At 37.9% G+C, this 22,564-nt stretch overlaps 1 protein-coding gene across 3 annotated transcripts in view; it reads left to right on the top strand.

The window, feature by feature from the left end:
* Nucleotides 1–19,961, top strand: part of SIRT1 (sirtuin 1) — a 29,069-nt gene extending 9,108 nt beyond the window's left edge. For 2 of the 3 annotated variants that reach the window (XM_036113876.2, XM_036113877.2), the window contains exons 5-9: nt 5,051–5,198; nt 6,561–6,640; nt 8,600–8,786; nt 10,776–11,339; nt 17,856–19,961. In XM_036113876.2, coding sequence (XP_035969769.1) covers nt 5,051–5,198; nt 6,561–6,640; nt 8,600–8,786; nt 10,776–11,339; nt 17,856–18,184 — 1,308 coding nt within the window. In that variant the 3' untranslated portion in view covers nt 18,185–19,961. Of the gene's footprint in view, nt 1–4,417; nt 4,543–5,050; nt 5,199–6,560; nt 6,641–8,599; nt 8,787–10,775; nt 11,340–17,855 lie in introns of all 3 variants that reach the window. The other variant, XM_036113878.2, reaches the window with a different exon arrangement.
* The last annotated feature ends 2,603 nt before the right edge of the window (nt 19,962–22,564 follow it).

Raw genomic sequence — 22,564 nt, 5'->3', positions numbered from 1 at the left:
ATCCTTTACCCTAAAGTGATTAAAAGTCAAAAAGTAGAGGGAAATATGAACTGAATTTTTATGAACTAAATTCCAAACATCTTTATATATATTCAATAAATGATCATTTTATTGATAATGTGCAAACATACCAGATTCTATAGTTAGAAAGTTAAACTCTTAAAACCAGCTCATCACCTATCATCAAAAAATGCAAGCCCCCCCCCGCCCCAAAAAGCCACAATCCCATTCATCTGAAGACAATGTTGGTACCTATGTGTATGTAAGTCACGTATGTATAAAGACACCTATAGTTTTATACCCGAATGTATTTTTTTGTTTTATTTACTTACTGAATGTATATTTTTATTGTAAAAATGGGCTGTTTTGCCTACTGCTTTGGATTTGTAGTCTTTTGTATTTAATAAATTTTTTCTTTCAGATATTTGAATATTTTATAATGGTCATAATGTTCATCCACTGGTGTACTGTAATTCCACAGTGTACATTTCGGGTGTTTCCTACTTTTATTGTAAATAGTGTTGCTGTGATTGTACTTTTTGGTATGTTTCCAGTGTTTTTAGGATAAATTCCAAAGTGCAATTGCTAAAGGTCATGATAGGTTTTGTCTCACTGCTACCTGGAAAGGTGGAATAAAATATACTCCTATCAGAAGTGTATTAGAAGGCTGACTTAGCATGCTTCTGCCCCCTACACACCCAAAAAATCCTCCACAGTATACTGTTGGCATTAAAATACTTAAAAAAAAAATCACATGCACACGTGTGTGTGTGTGTATGTGTGTTGTATATGTGGCTTAAAAAGTTCTTAACAGTACAAAACATGTTAGTTGGCTTCCCCCTTCAGTCATCTCTATCTCCAATCTCTTCAAAGTTTACCATGGTAAGATGTTTTCTTGGGTTATCGTTCCAGGAAAAAAAAATGAGTAAACTTGTTTGTGTATATAGGAGAGGGGCATTACTGTAAGTTTTCAGTATTTTAAAAATAATTACCAACAGAATCACACACCCTTTTCTCTACCTTGCTTTTTTTCCTGCTTAATATTCTTGGAAATAGTTTCATAGTGGCACTTAACAGATATACGTCATTTTTAAGAAAAGGCTACATAGTACTATAGTTGTACCACAACATATTTAATCAGTCTCCTATTAATGGATATCTAGAGTTGTGTTTTTGTTTTTGTTTTTTTGATTTTTTTTAAAAGATTTTATTTATTTATTTGACAGAGACACAGCGAGAGAGGGAACACAAGCAGGGGGAGTGGGAGAGGGAGAAGCTGGCTTCCCATGGAGCAGGGAGCCCGATGCGGGGCTCGATCCCAGGACCCTGGGATCATGACCTGAGCCGAAGGCAGACGCTTAACGACTGAGCCACCCAGGCGCCCCTAGAGTTGTTTTTAAGGCAGTTAAAACTATCAGTTCAATAGATAAAAATCAGTATCTTATTTATCGTATTAGTGTTTTGTTTTTGTTTATTAGTGTGGGTGACTGTTTTTACTACTGGCCACGTGTATATCTTTGAGCTGCCTATTTGTTCTTAGCTGTTTTTTTCCATTGAGATGCTGCTTTCTCATACTGATTGTGGAGACATCATGCATTCTTGAAGAGTGTTTTTAAGTTAGATGGTGATTGGAATTCAAGTTGCAACAGTCCCTTGAGGATGTGCAAAATGCAATACCTAATAGTGGTGCTTAATTAGCTTAAAAGAGAAATAGGAAATGATGTTGAGGGATCAAAAACTGAAAAGGCAGTATGCATAGTGATTAAGAGCCACACTTTGGTGTCAAAACTGGATTTGAATGACAGCTCTTCTACTTGCTCTTGTGACTTTTGGCAAGTTATTTCTGTGCTTTAGTTTTTTCATCTGCAAAATGGGGATGTATATGTCTACAATAGAGTCAGCAAACCTTTTCAGTATAGGGCCAGATAGTAAATATGGTTTTCTTTGTGGACTGTATAGGAACTCTGTCCTGTTTTGTTTACCTTTCCAGCCTTCAAAGTTTTTTGTTTGTTTGTTTGTTTGAGGATTTAATTAATTTATTTGTCAGAGAAAGAGAATGTGCACAAGCAGGGGGAGTGGCAGACAGAGGGAGAAGCAAGCTCCCCGCCGAGCAAGGATCCTGATGTGGACTGGATCCCAGGACCCTGGTATCATGACCTGAGCCAAAGGCAGACGCTTAACTGGCTGAGCCACCCAGGCATCCCACCTTTCCAGTCTTTTAAAATGTAAAACCCCAGTCCTCAGCCTGGTCTACAGCATTATAATAAAGGGCTCCTGTTATGCCTGGTAAATACATCTTTGTGGAAGCAGTGCATCTTTTTAATAGCATTTCAAGTATTGGTCCCAGTTCTGCTTTCATTCTAATCTATAAGTACCCCTATAGCAGTAACAGAATGGCCTAGCTCACATAATTGTTTTCCTAATAGTACTTTACAATGTTGAGATTTGGGATGGTCCATCTTACTTAGAACAGGGCTAGCTAACATGTCACAGTTCCAACATAGAAGATCAATCCATACTTTTGTGACTCTTTTTTTTTAAGATTTATTTATTTGAGAGAGAGGGAGAGCACGGGGAGGGGCAGGGGAAGAGGAAGAAGCAGACTCTCCACTGAGCAGGGAGCCCAGGACTGTAAGATCATGACCTGAGCTGAAGTCAGATGCTTAAACCGACTTAGCCACTCAGGCATCCCAATCCATACTTTTATCTGAAAGTTTTATCCACAGCCATTTGGTTTTTAGCAGACTTCATGTTAAGAGCCTGTCTTGGGAGTACTATCCATTAAAAGTCCTTCCAGGGTAATTTTTTTTCATTATTTCAGATTATATCCTTTAGTTTGAATACAGTATTTAAATCTAATGATTGCAACACAGTCCACTGTATATGCGAAAGAAAATAGTTAAGATTCAAATCACTTAGGTTCTAACATATAAAATGTAGGCTTATAAAATAAATTATTCATAATTTATCCCCAACTACAGGAATTGATTTGTAACTTTAAGGGCTAAACTACCCTGAACTGTTACGGATTGGACATGAAGGGAAACTGGAGTGTAGAACTGAATCTACTGTGCCACAACATCTTTGTGCTTCTTACCTTCCCCTTTAAAAAGGGAATGGGGAGGGGCACCTGGCTGGCTTAGTCAGTAGAGCATGCAATTCTTGATCTTAGTTAGGGTCATGAGTTCAAGTCACATGTTGGGCATGGAGCCTACTTTAAAAAAAAATTTTTATTATATATATAGAAAAGGAATGGGGGATGATAAGACACAGAGAAGTTCATTCCAGGAGGGTAGAATCTTGGTACTCTTGCTCCTCAAACCTGCTCTGGAGGCAGTCATTTGTTCACGTTATGAGTTTGGCATGCTGTTCTCATGTTCCTTATTAGAACCTATTTGTAGCCTAGCATATTGTAATATTTGTTGTAAAAACATTTTTTTAATAAAAATACTTTTAATAGCCATTTCCAGAGAGAGCTTAGTAAATAATTATGACGATTAATCCTTTAAATGTACTAGAACAAAGCATTCTGGGGAGAAAACAATGGTTAGTATAGCATGATACAGTGGTTCAAAACATAATGTAGCTTTCAGTTTTCTATAAACACAGCTTTATAAGCCCTTGTTAATTCTTTCTGTATGCATTGTCTGCTTCTTAAATTGCAAAGTAGTCAGTGAAATTCATGATAAAAGTTTGAATGTGAGGCAGAATCTTTGGATTTTTGTAAAACATTTTCAGTAGCATACGAACATGTATGTGGTGGTAGTTAGAGATTTGCTTACTATTTTTCCTAAAAGGTATCCCTGTAGAGAGTTCCTTAAAATTTGGAATATTAAATAGGTTAAAAGTAAAGTCATCCGTAATCTTATTAAACTTTTTTGTATAATGTCAGAAGTTGAAAGTTTCCCCACCTCTGTTAATAGCTTGTTTGTATCCTTCTTGACTTGATGTTTGTATGAATGTATCTATATATACATGTGCATATAATTTCTATTTTTGCTTAATAACAAACAACAAAAACAAAACTCTACACACTGGTGACTAACTTGCTTTTTTTCACATGTCATTGGACCATTTTCCAGGTCAGTACATCTAGACCTCTCACATTCATTTTAATGGCTGCATACTCCACTCTTATGGATGTACTATATTTCTACAACCGGTCCCCTATTGACAGACATACGGTTGTGTCTGATTTTTTTGCTAGCATTGTAATAGGTTAGAGGCTGTAATGAATGGTAAGGAAGTAGGCAGCATTACTACTTTAAAGAAAAAAGTAGAGAAGAAACTTCCTTTGCCATAGTCACTTACTAAATGAAATTTAATAAAAACACTGTCAAAAGTTGAGAGGACCAAAATTGATACTTTTTCTCTGATCTTTTTGCCATGTGTATATCTGAATTCTTTGTTTTTAAAGAAGAAACAGCATTGAAGCATTATTTGGGGGGAAAAACACACACACAAAATCCAGCAACTCAGCATTCATGAGCAACTCTATACTATACCAGTATGTGCCTGTGCAGTGGAAGGAAAACAATTTTGGTAAGGAATTAAAACTTTAGCTTTAAACTTCCAACAGGTTGATATTTATAATGAATGATGAATAAACAACTTTTAATATTGTGTTGACAGTGCCTTTTAGTTTTTAAAAGAAGTCACCATATCTTTGATATCTTTAATTTCAACTTAAACTTTTCTTTTTCCTTAAAACAAACCCTGAATTTGCAGCCAACAAAAAATTAGATATATTCTCAGGTGTGTATTTCTTCTGACTTTTATTAAAATATCTGTTAACATTTATTATAGATGCTTATGGGTTGACTTTTTCCTTCAGGGGGCAAGTTCACTAATTGCTGAGTTTTATACATATTACAGCAGCAATCCTTTGGTAGGTGTGTGTTGCAACCATCTAGATGCTTTGAGATGCTCATGTATTTTTTAATTTATACATGGGGGACTATCATTGGTAGTTATTTGGTTAAACCTAAACATGAGATGTGTTATACTTACTTCTTTACTGTAATCTTTTTTTGCCTTTTGCATTATATAGGAAATATATCCTGGACAGTTCCAACCATCTCTCTGTCACAAATTCATAGCCTTGTCAGATAAAGAAGGAAAACTACTTCGGAACTATACTCAGAACATAGATACACTGGAACAGGTTGCAGGAATCCAAAGGATAATTCAGTGTCATGGTTAGTAAACTTCAGAATTGTTTTCTGTTATTTAATTAGTTTTATAGGAAAAAATAGGATTAGAAAGTAGGCTGCCATCCAGAAATGGAGATTAAGCCTTTTTTTTTTTTTTTTTTTTAAAGATTTTATCCATTTATTCATAAGAGACAGAGAAAGAGAGGCAGAGGGAGAAGCCAGCTCCCCAAGGAGCAGGACTCGATCCCAGGACCCTGGGATCATGACCTGAGCCGAAGGCAGATGCTTAACCATCTGAGCCACCCAGGCACCCCGAGATTAAGCCTTTTTATTTAGTCATTGTTAACTGATCAGTTGTAGATAAATTTTAAAAAGTAGAATGCAAAAAAATTAAACCAGAATTATTGAGCTTGATACTTAATTGCACAAAACATCAGATTAACGTTCTATTGTGTTTCAAAAGGTGTAGCAGTTGTATTCCATTAAATTCTTCTAAATAACCGTCTTTGATTACAAAAGTAATATGTCAATATTTTTTATATGTCAATATAGGAAAAATATGACATCTTTAGTTTATGAAACCAGAGGAACAGGGGTAGTTCAGATGTATAGAATTTGGAAATATAGAAGACTTTCAATCTAAGACAACAAGTAGGCGCAGACCATTTTCTTATGTATCTGAACTGCTTTTGGGGTGCCTGGGTAGCTCAGTCGGTTAAGCGTCTGCCTTCAGCTCAGGTCGTGATCCCAGGGTCCTGGGATTGAGCCCTGCATCATACTCCCTGCTCAGTGGGGAGCCTGCTTCTCCCTCTGCTTCTCCCACTGCTTGTGCTCTCTCCCTCTCTCTGGGATGAATGGATGAATAAAATCTTAAAAAAAAAAACAACCCAGAAACAAAAAAAAATCTGTTCTTAATGTATAACTGTTAATTAAGCTAAGGTCACACAATTATAACCTTCCAACTCTGTAGAGTTTTAGCTCTGGAGGAATTGGTTTATTTTATTGAAAAGAATAGCTTTAGGAAGTGTCACTGTGTATATCAACATCTCAGTAATTGAGGATTGGATTCTGTCTGTATTATATATAAGTATTTTGATTATTCACCCCTGAGATTCCCCTGTGGAGTCTTTTTTTTTTTAAATGTTTTATTTATTTATTCATGAGAGGCAGAGGGAGAAGCAGGCTCCCCACTGAGCAGGGATCCCGATGCGGGACTCAATCCCAGGACCCTGGAATCATGACCTGAGCCGAAGGCAGACGCTTAACCATCTGAGCCACCCAGGCGCCTCCCCCTCCCCGTGGAGTCTTAATTCTCTTTTCTGGTGTCAAACTTTATAATCTTTGTGGTATGTTTAAAGAAATGGAAACATTCCTTTAATAATGCGTGTGTGTATTGGTTGTTTTTAGGTTCCTTTGCAACAGCATCTTGCTTGATTTGTAAATACAAAGTAGACTGTGAAGCTGTACGAGGAGATATTTTTAATCAGGTAATTTATCCCCCATATTTTAGGAGTTGTGCATGTCTCTGACCTGTTTTTTCTTTTGCCTCCGCATTTTTTTTTCTGAAAGTATGTGGTACGGAAAGATCCAGGAAGATAATATTACCATTGGGAATTCTGATGAAATAAATATACAAGAACCTTTTAATCCCTTAAGTTGAAAACATTGCTCTATAATGTCTCTAAAATGATGAAATTGGCTTCTTAATGTCTAAGTGAAAATAAATCATACGTGAGATGTTGCTATATTAGAGTTTCTCTTACTTTCCCCTTTTAGTTCCTGTCGGATTTTGAATCTTAAATTAGTTCTTGGTAATCCTTTAAGACATATAAAAAGTTATTGTAAAAGGTATTTTTTTAATCTTTTTTTAAAATTTTATTTTATTGGGTTATGTTAATCACCATACGTTACATCATTAGTTTTTGATGCAGTGTTCCATGATTCATTGTTTGCGTATAACACCCAGTGCTCCATGCAGAACGTGCCCTCTTTAATACCCATCACCAGGCTAACCCATCCCCCCACCCCCCTCCCCTCTAGAACCCTCATTTTGTTTCTCAGAGTCCATAGTCTCTCATGGTTCGTCTCTCCCTCTGATTTCCCCCCCTTCATTTTTCCCTTCTTACTATCTTCGTGTTTTGTTTTTTTTAACATATAATGTATTATTTGTTTCAGAGGTACAGGTCTGTGATTCAACAGTCTTACACAATTCACAGTGCTCACCATAGCACATACCCTCCCCAATGTCTGTCACCCAGCCACCCGATCCCTCCCACCCCCCACCACTCCAGCAACCCTCAGTTTGTTTTCTGAGATTAAGAATTCTTCATATCCGTGAGATCATATGATACATGTCTTTCTCTGATTGACTTATTTCACTTAGCATAATACCCTCTAGTTCCATCCACATCCTTGCAAATGGCAAGATTTTGGTTTTTTTGATGGCTGCATAATATTCCATTACACCCACACAAACACACACACACCACATCTTCTTTATCCATTCATCTGTTGATGGACATCTTGGCTCTTTCCATAGTTTGGCTATTGTGGACATTGCTGCTATAAACATTGGGGTGCACGTACCCCTTCGGATCACTACATTTGTATCTTTGGGGTAAATACCCAGTAGTGCAATTGCTGGGTTGTATGGTAGCTTTATTTTCAACTTTTTGAGGAACCTCCATACTGTTTTCCAGAGTGGCTGCACCAGCTTGCATTTCCACCAACAGTGTGGGAGGGTTCCCTGTAAAAGGTATTTCATGTATGATCACTGTCCCCCAAAAAAGAAATACGGGAAAATAATGGCAGAGAATAAGAACCATCCAGATATAAATTTTATGTGCTTAGCTGCATATATAGTTATAATTATGAGTGGAGAATATCATTAAAATGGAATCATTTCTTACATTTTTTTAAAGGATTAAGTCGTATGTGTACATATATACAAGTGCTGGATTTTCTTAATCTACAGTGGACTCTTAAATATCAACTGTAGGTCTTCATGGCTATTACAGTAGCTACATACTTAGATAATAACACCATTGTATTTCACTGTATGTTGATAAAGTCATTGATAGTTGACATTGCCATTGAGGGTAGTATCCAGTTTTCCCTACTATTTATCCATAGCTTTTTTGTTTTCTTTGATAATTCCCCCCATCCCCCAAGCACTTAAGCACATGGCTCATTTCATATGCTTCTACACTTCAGTTTGAAAACACTTTTTTTATGTGGGAATTCTAATTCTTCTTTTTTTTAAGTTTTTAATTTTAATTCCAGTATAGTTAACTATTATAGTCTTTAGTTTCAGGTATACAATATAGTGATTCAGCTTCTTTGATAATTTTGAAATGCATTCTTGGGAAGTGCGTAAGTGTTGATTATTTCTAACTTGAGTGCTTTCCCTTTTCCTCCCCATCTCAACCAAAATCTGGAACATGTAGGTGGTTCCTCGTTGTCCTAGGTGCCCAGCTGATGAGCCACTTGCTATCATGAAACCAGAGATTGTCTTTTTTGGTGAAAATTTACCAGAGCAGTTTCATAGAGCCATGAAATATGACAAAGATGAAGTTGATCTCCTCATTGTTATTGGGTCTTCCCTGAAAGTAAGACCAGTAGCACTAATTCCAAGTAAGTTGGTGATGATTTTTAGAGAGTATTTCTATATAGATTGCCATAGGTTGTGGGTCTGTACAGTGGACCCCGGTGATCTTATTCTCTTTATGGTTAAAGAGTGGTGAAGAGCCAAACTTTATTTCTTAGGTGACGTTCACATTCGTGAAGATTGGTTAATCTAACATTTTGGTGCGGGGGTGTGGGAAAGGGAAAAATTAAGACAAAGGGAAACAGCTTTTTAGTGGAGTATGTTTTTATTATGACAGGAGTTAGCTTCAGCTAATTTATATAACGCTTAGGAAACAGTCTTTAATCTATGTGTTTCTAGTCTTAATTTGATTATAGTTGTTGATCGTTCAAATTTAGTTGATTTTACGTCCAATAAGTTCAGATGTATAGCTAGATACAAGTGTAATCCAGAAGTGTAATATACTCATGTAAGAGAATTTGGGGGCTCAATACGATTGGTCTGTTTTTATAAGAATAACAGTCATTCCTTGGGGCACCTGAGTGGCTCAGTCAGTTGGGTATCTGAGCTCAGGTCATAATCTCAGGGTTGTGAGGTCCTATGTTGGGCGTAGCACCTGCTTGGGATTCTCTCTTTGAAAAAAAAAAGGTAACAGTCATGCCTTGTCATAATCATTGTATGTGGTGTTTGTGTGTATGAAAATGCTCAAATATAATTTAAGTCCCTTTTGCTCTCAGGAATATTTAACATGTGCTCTCATATTATCTGTTTTCTCCCTCTAGTGAGGAAGCAAGGCAGGAAGATAGAGGGATTAATTCAGTAGCATCAGGTGTGCCCTAAAAGGTGAGGGAGAAAGGTTTTTTTTTTTTTTAAGATTTTAAAAAAATTTATTTGAGAGTGAGTAAGTACAAGCTAGGGGGAGAGGCAGAGGGAGAAGCCGACTCCCTGCTCAGGAGCCTGACACGGGGCTCAGTCCCAGGACCCTGGAATCATGACCTGAGCCAAAGGCAGATGCTTAACTGACTGAGCCACCCAGGTGCCCCCAAACTTTTTTTTAAGGATTTTATTTATTTATTTTAGAGCGCATGCATGCAGGGGGAGGAGCAAAGGGGGGGGCGGAGAGAGAAGGATGAGGAAAAGAATCCCAAGTGGACTCCGTGCTGAATGCAGAGCCGGACATGGGCTGATCTCAGGACCCTGAGATCATGACCTGAGCTGAAACCAAGAGGGATGTTTAACTGACCGAGCAACCCAGCCGCCCCAAGAAAATCAAACTCTTAATCAGAGGATTAAATTAGAACTCTACATCAGCAATCATATAGGCAAGCCAGAGCAAACAATTGGAAGAAACAGGAGTTCAGCTCTATGATTGTGCATCTTTTTCCTACCTACATGTGGTGGCTTTATCAGTTTTAGTCTTCCCAAAATAGCTGTGAAATTCTTTGACAGTAGAATATAGGATAAAATTTAATGAATAAGTTCTTTTATTTTTGAGTTATTTTTTTCTCTTCAAAGGTAAGCAGAGAAATTCTTAAAAGCTTTCTGTGGGGCTCTGTATAATACTGTGTTGCTGATACGCAAAGATAATTTTTAAAAGATGTAAAACACAGGTATATAATGGTGGAAAATGGACTTGTATGAATTTCCCCACACTCTCAGGAGCTATTTTTATAGAATAACTATCACTATGTGCCAAGAGCTCTTCTATGCACTTGACGTATTCTGACTACAACCTTGTCAAAAAGTACTGTTATCCCCATTAAACAGACAAGAAAATTGAGGTACAGAGTAGAAAAGCCTGAGAAGACTGCTCAGAGGTAATCAGGTGATGGGAAACAGGACCTAAAATTGTATAAAGATGCTTAACTGCCCATCTGTTTATTTGATAGCTTGATGAAATGTGATGGCTTGGTTAAGTAGTAGCGGTGGGTTTCTTTTTTGGTATTGGGAGCATGTTAAATTTTGGCATAGTGTATTTGTTGTGGTTTTATTAGCTGCCTTACCTTTTCCTTACGTATTTTTCATCTTCTTTTTAGGTTCCATACCCCATGAAGTGCCTCAGATATTAATAAATAGAGAACCTTTGCCTCATCTGCATTTTGATGTAGAGCTTCTTGGAGACTGTGATGTCATAATAAATGAATTATGTCATAGGTTAGGTGGTGAATATGCCAAACTTTGCTGCAACCCTGTAAAGCTTTCAGAAATTACTGAAAAACCTCCACGAACACAAAAAGAGTTGGCTCATTTGTCAGATTTGCCACCCACGCCTCTTAATATTTCAGAAGACTCAAGTTCACCAGAAAGAACTTCACCACCAGATTCTTCAGCGATTGTTACACTTTTAGACCAAGCAACTAGGAGTAATGTTGATGATCCTGGTGTGTCCGAATCAAAAGATTGCATGGAAGAAAAATCACAGGAAGGACAGAATTCTACTAGGAACATTGAAAGTGTTACTGAACAGTTGGAAAGTCCAGATTTGAAGAACGTTGGCTCTAACACTGGGGAAAAAAATGAAAGAACTTCAGTTGCTGACACGGTGAGGAAGTGCTGGCCACCTAGACTTGCAAAGGAGCAGATTAGCAAACGGCTTGATGGTAAGGGAATGCTGTTGGAGGTATCCTTATTTTACCGTTTTGAAGGTATTATTTTAACAATATTTGTAAGAAATAAGCAATTTTGACAGGTTAGTTGATAGAGGGTAGCTTTATGCAGCTAAATGTAACAGTTGTGTTTAGAGAAACTGTAAAGTTGAGAATTTAGGCTAGAAAAAGGTTAATCCAGTGGTATCTTACAGTAGGGGAAGAAATTAAAATGTTCTCTGTACCTTGTGTTCCAGGGAATGAGAAGGTAAGCATTGAATTGAGAAGAAAATTGGAAAAAAACTGTGCTCTGCCATTGTCTGGTGAGCTTTAGCTGATAGAACTGATGACTGAGATTTGAGTGGTTACCATAGGGCAGCTGCTTTATTTATATACATTATTTGATTTTAATCTTATGAAGTAGGAACTGTTACTGCTTCTCTGCTGTTGGTGGGGAAACTGAGGACCATAGAGGTTAAGGACTGCGCAAGGTAACAATTAGGACATGGAAGAGCCAAATTGGATTCCAGGTCAATCTTCCAAGCCTGTCCTCTTAACCACTATGCTGTGTTGTCTCCGATCTAGAAAACATCTCTGATCCTTCTCAACAGAATATTAGGAATAGCTTCTACCCAGTGTTTTGTTTTAATTGAAATATAGTTGACACATAATATCAGTTTCAGGTGTACCACATAGTGATTATATACCTTAGGAAATGCTTACCATGATAAGTGTAGTACTGTCACCATACAAAGTTATTACAACACTCCACCCTCCCTTCTCTGGCAACCACCAGTTCTGTTTTTATGAGTCTTTTGTTTTTTTAGATTCCACATATAAATGAAACTATATGGTATTTGTCTTTGACTTATTTTACTTTGCATAATACCCTCCAGGTCCATCTGTGTCTCAAATGGCAAGATTTTATTCTTTTTTATGGCTGAGTAATATTCCATTCTTTATATACAACACATCTTTTTTATCCATTTATCTCGATGGATATTTAGGTTGCTTCCATATCTTGACTATTGTAAATAAATACTGCAGTGAACATAGCAGTACATATCTTTTCAAATTAGCGTTTTTTGCTTTCCTAAAGGAAAATACCCAGAAGTAGAATTGCTGGATTTATTTATTTTTATTTTTATTTTTTTAAAGATTTTATTTATTTATTTGACAGACACAGCGAGAGAAGGAACACAAGCAGGGGGAGTGGGAGAGGGAGAAGCAGGCTTCCCATAGAGCAGGGAGCCTGATGTGGGGCTCGATCCCAGGACCCTGGGATCTTGACCTGAGCCGAAGGCAGACGCTCAATGACTGAGCCACCCAGGCGCCCCTGGATTTATTTTTATTTCTAGTTTTCTGTTTCTAACTTAAGGATCCTCTGTACTGTTTTCCATAGTGGCTGCACCAGTTTACCTTCCCACCAGCAGTTTATGAGGGTTCCTTTTTCTTCATATTTGTGCCAACAGTTATTTCTTGTCTTTGTGATAATAGCTATTTTGACAGGTGTTAGGTGATCTCATTAAGGTTTCAGTTTGTATTTCCCTGATGGTTAATGATGTTTAGCATCTTCATGTGTCTGTTGGCCATCTGTATATTGTCTATGGGAATATGTCTATTTGGGGCCTCTACCCATTTTTAAAAAAATTTTATTTTTAAGTAATCCCTTCACCCAATGTGGGGCTCAAACTAATAACCCCGGGATTAAGAGTCACAATCTGCACGGACTGAGCCAGCCAGGCGCCCCTATTTGGCGCCTCTGCCCATTTTTTAATCAGGTTGGGTGTTTTTGCTATTGAGCTATAGTTTTTTGTATAATCTGGATGTTAACCCTTTATGGGAAACATTTGCTGAGTATCTTCTCCCAGTCAGTAGGTTGTCTTTTTATTCTGTTGGTTTCCTTCACGTGTAAAATTTTAGTTTGATATAGTCGCATTGTTTACTTTTAGGTCTTTAATCCATTTTGTGTTTATTTTTGTATGTGGTGTGGGGAAGTGTTTGAGTTTCATTCTGTGTGTAGCTGTCTAGTGTTCCTAACACCATTGAATGAATAGACTATCTTTTCCCCATTGCATATTCTTGCCTTCTTTGTCATAGATTAATTGACCATATAAGTCTGGTTTTATTTCTGGGCTCTGTATTCTGTTCCATAGGTTTGTGTCTTATTTTTGTGCTAATACCATGCTGTTTTGATTACTGTAGCTTCATAGTATAGTTTGAAATCAGGGAGCATGATCCCTCCAGTTTTGTTCTTTGTCAGGATTGCTTTGGCTGTTCGGGGTCTTTGTGGTTCCATAAACATTTTAGGATTATTCCAGTTCTGTGGAAAATGCTATTGGTATTTTGATAGGGATTGCATTGAATCTATAGATTGTTTGGAATAATGTGGACGTTTTAATAATATTAATTCCAATCCATGAACATAGTAGGTCTTTAAATTTGTTTTCTTCAGTTTCTTTTCATCAATGTCTTACAGTTCTCAGTATAGGTGTTTCACCTCCTTGGTTAAACTTATTTCTAGGTCTCTCAGTTTTTGATGCAGTTGCAAATAGGATTGCTTAATTTCCCTTTCTGCTACTTCATTATTGGTGCATAGAAATGCAACACATCTACCCTGTTTTGACACGTAAGAACTCTTAACAAGTAGTAGGGTGAAAAATCCTAATGAAATAAAAGTAAAGCAAAAATATTCTAACTTAGATGTAACAATCTTGTACAACTTAAAACATAAAGTCCCATTCCATTTACAATATACTACTTATTCTAATCCTTTACCATAAATGAATTTCAGTTCATTTGAATAAGCCTTTGTACCTTTTCCATACCAGGCACACTGTGTAGTAAGTTCTGGATATACAGTGATCAATCTTTTGATGTTTGTGTATAATTATAAAAATAGCTGAATAAACAAAATAGGTGATATTAAGAAATGTAGATGCTACTTGGAGGGGATTAGGTTATAGAAGGCTTTCCAAAAACCCAGCTTTTTCTTTTAATTTTTTAAAAATTAACATAATGTATTATTTGTTTCAGGGGTACAGGTCTGTGATTCAACAGTCTTACACAATTCACAGCGCTCACCATAGCACATACCCTCCCCAATGTCCATCACCCAACCACCCTATTCCTCCCACCCCACCTCCACTCCAGCAACCCTCAGTTTGTTTCCTGAGATAAAAGAGTCTCTTATGGTTTGTCTCCCTGATTTCGTCTTGTTTCATCTGTCTTGTTTCTCAGATTCCTCATATTAGTGAGATCATATGATAATTGTCTTTCTCTGATTGACTTATTTTGCTTAGCATAATACCCTCTAGTTCCATCCACATCCTTGCAAATGGCAAGATTTCATTTTTTTGATGGCTGCATAATATTTCCGTTTGTGTGTGTGTGTGTGTGTGTGTGTGTGTATACACCACATCTTTATCCATTCATCTGTTGATTGACATCTAGGCTCTTTCCATAGTTTGGCTGTTGTGGACATTGCTGCTATAAACATTGGGGTGCAGGTGCCCCTTCGGATCACTACATTTTTATCTTTGGGGTAAATAGTGCAGTTGCTGGGTCGTAGGGTAGCTCTATTTTCAACTTTTTGAGGAACCTCCATACTGTTTTCCAGAGTGGCTGCACCAGCTTGCATTCCCAACAACAGTGTAGGAGGGTTCCCCTTTCTCCGCATCCTCACCAACATGTCGTTTCCCGACTTGTTAATTTTAGCCACTCTGACTGGTGTGAGGTGGTATCTCATTGAGGTTTTGATTTGGATTTCCCTGATGCCGAGCAATGTTGAGCACTTTTTCATGTGTCTGTTGGCCATTTGGATGTCGTCTTTGCAGAAATGTCTATTCATGTCTTGTGCCCATTTCTTGATGGGATTATACTTTGGGTGTTGAGTTTGATAAGTTCTTTATAGATTTTGGATACCAGCCCTTTATCTGATACGTCATTTGCAAATATCTTCTCCCATTCTGTTGGTTTTCTTTTGGTTTTGTTGACTGTTTCCTTAGCTGTGCAAAAGCTCAAAAACCTAACTTCTGACTTTGGTCTGAACAGTAAATAGGGAGTTAAAAGAGGGGACAACTTGGGCGCCTGGGTGGCTCAGTCGTTAAGCGTCTGCCTTCGGCTCAGGTCATGATTCCAGGTCCTGGGATCGAGGCCCGCATCGGGCTCCCTGCTCAGCGGGAAGCCTGCTTCTCCCTCTCCCACTCCCCCTGCTTGTATTCCCTCTCTTGCTGTGTCTCTCTCTGTCAAATAAATAAATAAAAAATCTTTAAAAAAAAAAAAAAAAAAAAAGAGGGGACAACTTCCCAGGAGAAACTAGGAAAAGCATAGAGGAATGCTTATGTTTGCAAATGTGGCAAGAGCTAGAAGAAAAATTGCCATTTAATGACACCTGGCTCAGTTGGTAGAGCATGTGACTCTTGATCTCAGGGTCGTAAGTTCAAGCCCCAAATTGGGCATGGAGCCTACTTAAAAACTGTTTATAGTCAGGTAAATACTGGTATTTACTATATACAGTCTGCCTATGTACTGGAAGACTTTAACACTGGAGATTTCTTCTGAGTATCTTTTTGACAGATGGGTCAAACAGAAAACTCTTTGCTGGCCCCAGGAAACAAAAGATTAAACCTGGAGCAGTCTTTAGATTTTTCTCTACCAGTGTAGGCCTTAAAGGGACAGGCTTTGGAATTACACCTGAGTTGTCTCAGATCTACTTTGAGCAAAGTTATTTAATCTGTTTCCTAATCTGAAAAATGGGAATCAAATAGCATATACTTCAGCATTGTGAGAATTTAAAAAGATAACTGTGATGTAGAGTGTAAAACTGCAGCTGTTAAAAACAAATTACCACACTAGTCTTATTTTTGTTTACCGTGATTTCTGTTGGTGAGATCAAGGTTGAAAAAGAGAATGTGGGAGCATATATGAGGCAAACTTTTAAGTCTGTCTTGATGGTTCCCAAGAGGAGGCAAAAACAAAATAGGTACAGGATTCTTGGGCTGAGAAATAATAGATTATTCTGTTTATCAGAGGGGCTAACACAGAATGAAGCAGTTTTTAGAAGCATGGACCAAAACAATAGTAAAATGCACAACAGCCATGTCCTGGGACCCCTTACAAAAGATACTGAGAAGTAGCAGATGGACTTTTCTGTTAATAGCTAGAATAGAGGCACTCCCTCTTCCAATCATGGAAATATAACACTAGTAGCTTAGAAAACTGAAGAAGAATTCTTCCAAAATAGAAGGAAATATATGGTTTTCACATAGCAATTTGTGATCTGTTCATGGAATGTGAAATCAATTTTGTGGGTTCAGATCAGAATTGTTGTGCACGTATTAGGTTGTTTCAAAGTGAGAACCTTGGTCATGATGGGGTATAAAGTTTGAAAGCCATTTTGAAGAGAAACCTAGATATGCTTGGCAGATGGTGTGTCCCTTCAGATCAACTATGTTAGTAGCCAGGCTTTTGTGAATCAGTCTGGGATGTGGTGCAATAAATACGACATTATGTGTAGAAACAGGCTTAAGTTTAGAAGTTACTTGTTCTTATGAATTCAAGGGTAGAAAATTTATTTCATCTTTAAAAGTTCCCACCAGAAACCTGGGACCCATAGCTTAGGGGAGAGAGGGAATTGTCCTTACCATCATAGGTCACATCTTAAACTATGAATGCAAATTTGGGAGGGGATTAAAGAAAGATTAACGTCCAGTGCTAGGTCAGTGTTTCTCATACTTTGTGTAGGACTTCTGTAAAAATAGATTCCGATTCACTAGGTGGGGCCTGAGAATCTGAACTTCTAATAAACTCTCAGGTGATGCTATTGCCTGCAAACCACTTTTGAATAGGTGGTGAAGCCATTATGGAATTAAAACTATTTGAAAATAGGGTGCCTGGGTGGCTCAGTTGGTTAAGCGACTGCCTTCGGCTCAGGTCATGATCCTGGAGACCCTGGATCGAGTCCCACATCGGGCTCCCTGCTCGGCAGGGAGCCTGCTTCTCCCTCTGACCCTCCCCCCTCTCATGTGCTCTCTCTCTCTCATTCTCTCTGTCTCAAATAAATAAATAAAATCTTTAAAAAAAAAAAAAAACTATTTGAAAATAATGATGGTGCTTTGAAGGCATAATATGTGCTTTAATGAAGTTCTATTGAGTGAACATGAATTGAGCAATGTAGGCAGGCCTGGATATTTCATGTCATGAGTTCTGTTCAAAGGAGTTGGTTAAATAACCTTTATTGAACATGGTTCTCTACATTTATTCATACTTAGTTGATAGAGTTGTGAAAATTATTTAATTTTCTGGATGAGGAAATTGAGGCATAGAGATTAACTGCCCAAATAGCAAAGCTGGTTGGTGGCAGAACTAAGACTTGCAGCTAGGAGTGAGCACTTTGTTTTTGAAGAACACTATAGTAATAGCCTCTAGTGATGATACGCAGGTAAAAGGCAGAGCTGGAACCTGTAATTAGACCAAATGAGTCTTAGAAAACTGGGAATAACTTATTTCTCTTTTATTACTATATTTCAGGTAACCAGTATCTGTTTTTACCACCAAATCGTTATATTTTCCATGGCGCTGAGGTATACTCGGACTCTGAAGATGACGTCTTATCCTCTAGTTCTTGTGGCAGTAACAGTGATAGTGGAACATGCCAGAGTCCAAGTTTAGAAGAACACTTGGAGGATGAAAGTGAGATTGAAGAATTTTACAATGGTTTGGAAGATGAAGCTGATGTTAATGAGAGAGCTGGAGGAACTGGATTTGGAATTGGTGGAGGTGATCAAGAGGCAGTCAGTGAAGCTATATGCATGAAACAGGAAGGAACAGACATTAACTATCCATCAAACAAATCATAATGTAATAATTGTCCAGGTACAGGAATTGTTCCACCAGCATTAGGAACTTTAGCATGTGAAAATGAATGTTTACTTGTGAATTCAACAGAGCAAGGAAACCAGAAAGGTGTAATATTTATAGACTGGTAAAATAGATTTTTTTTCCATGGGTAATTTTTAACTTCTTATTTCTGTACTTGTACACTCAACACTAACTTTTTTTAAAAGAAGGGTACTAAGTATCTTTAATCACCTATTGGTCAGAACTTTTCTTTTAAAGGTTCATTTGTATGATACATCCATATGTATATATAATTTTGTTCTTGCCTAGTGAGTTTCAACATTTTAAAGTTTTCAAAAGCCATTGGAATGTTAAATTAATGTAAAGGGAACAGCTTATCTAGACCAAAGAATGGTATTTTCACACTTTTCTTTGTAACATTGAATGGTTTGAACTCCTTAAATGTCTGTTCTGCTAAAACTTTTGATTCTTTATTAGCACAATTACCTATTTTTAAACACTGGCATTTTCCAAAACTTGTGGCAGCTAACTTTTTAAAAATCACATGGCATGCAGTGTGTAGAAGGAAGTCAACAATATGTGGGAGAGCACTCAGTTGTCTTTGCTTTTTAAAGTAAGACTTGGTGCTAAGAGTTTCAGGAATCTTGTATTGGTGAAATGAAGATGGCTTTTGTACTTCCTGTGGACATGTAGTAATGTCTATATTGGCTCCTTTATAAAACTAACCTGAAAAAAATAAATGCTTTGGACATGTTTCAATTGCTTTAGAAACAGTAGTGCCTGTCTGGGTACCCTTAGTTTCAAGAATATTTGCCCTTGTTGTTTACCTGTCACAGTGGTAGAGCTTGCATCGATTCTTTCCCACAAGTATTAAACTGCCAAGATGTGAATATGCAAAGCCTTTATGAACCTATAATAATGGTACTTCATCTGGGGAGAGTGTAATATTTTGGACCGCTGCTTTTCTTTTCCATTAATGAGGAGAGCAACAGGCCCCTGATTACGGTTCCAAAGTACTAAGATGTTAATTATAACTCAGTAAGTACATGTCTCCTGTTGGGAGGATTTGGTGTAATAGACACCAAACTGCTAGCCTCGTATTATGGAGATGAACGTGATGTAACTTGCAGTAGCAGAATAGTTAATGAAAGTAGTTCCTATAACATCTTTATTTAAAAGCTTAGCCTGCCTTAAAACTAGAGATCAAACTTTTTCAGCTGCAGAAGCTTCTTAGCCTTTCAAAAAAAAGTTCATACTTTATAAAATTACACAGAGCAATTTATTTACCAGACCTTTACCCCACATTACTCCCAAATTATAAAGTATTCCTATGTTGCTTTAGTATTTATTACAATTTTTAAAAAGCGTTTGAAATATAGCTGTTCTTTAAGCATAAAATACCCAGCTAGGACCATTACTGCCAGAGAGAAAAGTTTTATTGAATGGCCACTTCCCTACCTAAAAGATGTTTCAATCTGAATTTATTTGGCTACACTAAAGAATGCAGTATATTTAGTTTTCCATTTGCATGATGTGTGTTTGTGCTATAGATGATATTTTAAATTGAAAAATTTGTTTTAAATTATTTTTACAGTGAAGACTGTTTTCAGCTTTTTATATTGTACATAGTCTTTTATGTAATCTACTGGCATATGTTTTGTAGACTGTTTAAGACTGGATATCTTCCTCCAACTTTTGAAATACAAAACCAGTGTTTTATACTTGTACACTGTTTTAAAGTCTATTAAAATTGTCATTTGACTTTTTTCTGTTAAATTACATTGTTCAAGGTATAAAATTTCACAGAATAATAAGCAAACACTGGTACTGCTGGTTGTAGCAGTTGGCGCTTCACCAAGTTTCAAAACTAGTATTTCAGTTATAGGCCCAGGAACCTTTGTAGGTGAAAAGTGGGGGAGAGGCAAGACAGGGCCTAAGAACTTGACATACAGAAGCCCGGACATAGGTTCAGGACTTTGGTATTAGGAAGACAAGAGAATAGTGGAAATACAGTGAACTCAAGAGTGTATATGCTATAAAAGCATAGTGCGTCACAGATGATAACACAAGTCTTAACACAGGAAGGTGTGGACAAATAAATAATGACTGCAGACCACATTTGGTATAAACTTTTCAAGGCTGACCTGCAAACCTTAGTTCATTCAAGTTCTTGAGTGACAAAGTACCGTTCAAGAAGCCAGGAGCATGCCCCTTAGAAAGTGTTCTGTGATGAATAAAGCCTTGACTGGCAGTTTCCTACTCTCAGGACTCTTGCCTTCCTCACCAGCAAACTTTTGAAGTGAATTTTAAAATAGTACTCTGCCCTGGTATGTCCTGTTTTCACTAGAAAAATTACCTGTAGTGCTGCCTGGGTGGCTCAGTCTTTTAAGCGTCTGCCTTCTGCTCAGGTCGTGATCCCAGGGTCCTGGGATCGAGCCCCGCATCGGGCTCCCTGCTCAGTGGGAAGCCTGCTTCTCCCTCTCCCACTCCCCCTGCTTGTTTTCCCTCTCTCGCTGTGTCTGTCAGGAAAAATCTTTAAAAAATTACCTGTAAAAGTCTCATCCTCAGGTATAAAAAATAAAAATAGCGACTTCATTCACTATATGCACAAAATGGGAAGGCAGTTCATACCTTAAAAGGTGGTGTTTGGTCAGTTTAAGTAGTTAAGTACATGTTTTGACAACAGCTAATTTTTAAGCCTTGTGTTAGTACTATTCCAAGTCTCCTTGGTTTAATGCAGTATATATTTCACTGGTTGTAATACCCTAATTAATGATACATGATGGTTTAGCACTGCTCATCGTGGTATAGAAAATGGTGTGCTTTCAATCGGTGGTTTACATCATCCACCTATGAAGCATTATTTGGTAAGTTTTATTTGAAAGAAGTCTCAACTCCTAGACTTGTAACCTAGAAGGGCATTGTGTGTATGCAGACCATAACCTCTCCTCAGAAATGAACAAATCTAAAGCCTTAAGCTAGGATGTTACCAGAAATACGGAGAAGTGGTCTAAGGACCTCTCCTCCCCACTTTGAGTGCCTCTCAACTGTGACTATTAAATTGCCTGGGAAACTTGGGCGCCTGGGTGGCTCAGTTGGTTAAGCGACTGCCTTCGGCTCAGGTCATGATCCTGGAGTCCCGGGATCGAGTCCCACATCGGGCTCCCTGCTCGGCAGGGAGTCTGCTTCTCCCTCTGACCCTCCTCCCTCTCGTGCTCTCTCTCATTCTCTCTCTCGCAAATAAAAAAAATTTAAAAAAAATTAAAAAAAAATAAAAATAAAAATAAATTGCCTGGGAAACTTTTAAAAAAGTATAACCTGGGGCGCCTGGGTGGCTCAGTCGTTAAGCGTCTGCCTTTGGCTCAGGTCATGATCCCAGGGTTCTGGGATCGAGCCCCACATCTGGCTCCCTGCTCCCGGGAAGCCTTCTCCCTCTCCCATTCCCCCTGCTTGTGTTCCCTCTCTCGCTGTGTCTCTGTCAAATTCTTTAAAAAAAAATATAACCTGGGCATCACTCCTTAGAGAACATTTAATTGGCCTAAGGAGGCCTGTGCATAGTATTAAAGGTACCTCCAGGTGATTCAAAACTATAGCAAGGATTGAGAACGGAAAAAAATAGGGGTGTTCCCTTCTGCGTGTGACACTCCATTCCAAGGGGCTGGCCTCATAGGGAAGGTAGACTTCCATGAAACAAACTTTTCTCAATTTATCTCTAGGAGTAGTTCACCAATTAGCAAACACTGGCAAGAATAGGGGGTATCGGGGTGCCTGGGTGGCTCAGTTAGTTAAGCAGCTGCCTTCGGCCTCAGGTCATGATCTCAGGGTCCTGGGATCGAGTCAAGCTCCCTCCTCAGTGGGGAATCTGCTTCTCCCTCTCCCTCTGCAGCTCCCCCTGCTTGTGCTGTCAAATTAAAATCTTAAAAAAAAAAAAAGGAGCTATTGAAATAGGATGAATAAGGAAACTACCATAAGGAATATGGATGGCCAAAGTGCAAAAGAGCTAGGGAGCAGGAAAGTGGCTGAGAACAGAACATCTGCCCTCGCTCTCAGCTTGCCATACACTCCTTCAGGGGAAGACCGCCCTATTACACTTTGAGGACTTTTTGTTAAACTAAATGCCGTAAAAACAAAATGTAAGAAAGGCTAGGACTTTATTGCAAGTCTCCAGTTTTAAAAAACTGCATTCTGGTTTTGTTGCATGCAATGTGTCTTGGTTCTACCACTTCATCAGACAGGAGCTACAAACATAATTGCTCTTACTGGTAGATCTTTATTGGAAGCCAAATATTTTCAAGTTTAGTCCACTCCATAATCAGTCTTTATAATTTAGTGAACTCAGTTATCTGCTTATTTTCTACACTAATCTACAAAGCTCAAGA

Source organism: Halichoerus grypus, chromosome 7 (genome assembly GCF_964656455.1).
Source record: "Halichoerus grypus chromosome 7, mHalGry1.hap1.1, whole genome shotgun sequence".
NCBI lineage: Eukaryota > Metazoa > Chordata > Mammalia > Carnivora > Phocidae > Halichoerus > Halichoerus grypus.
The sequence above is the reverse complement of the archived record's forward strand: the minus strand, read 5'-3'. Positions and strand labels throughout refer to the sequence as shown.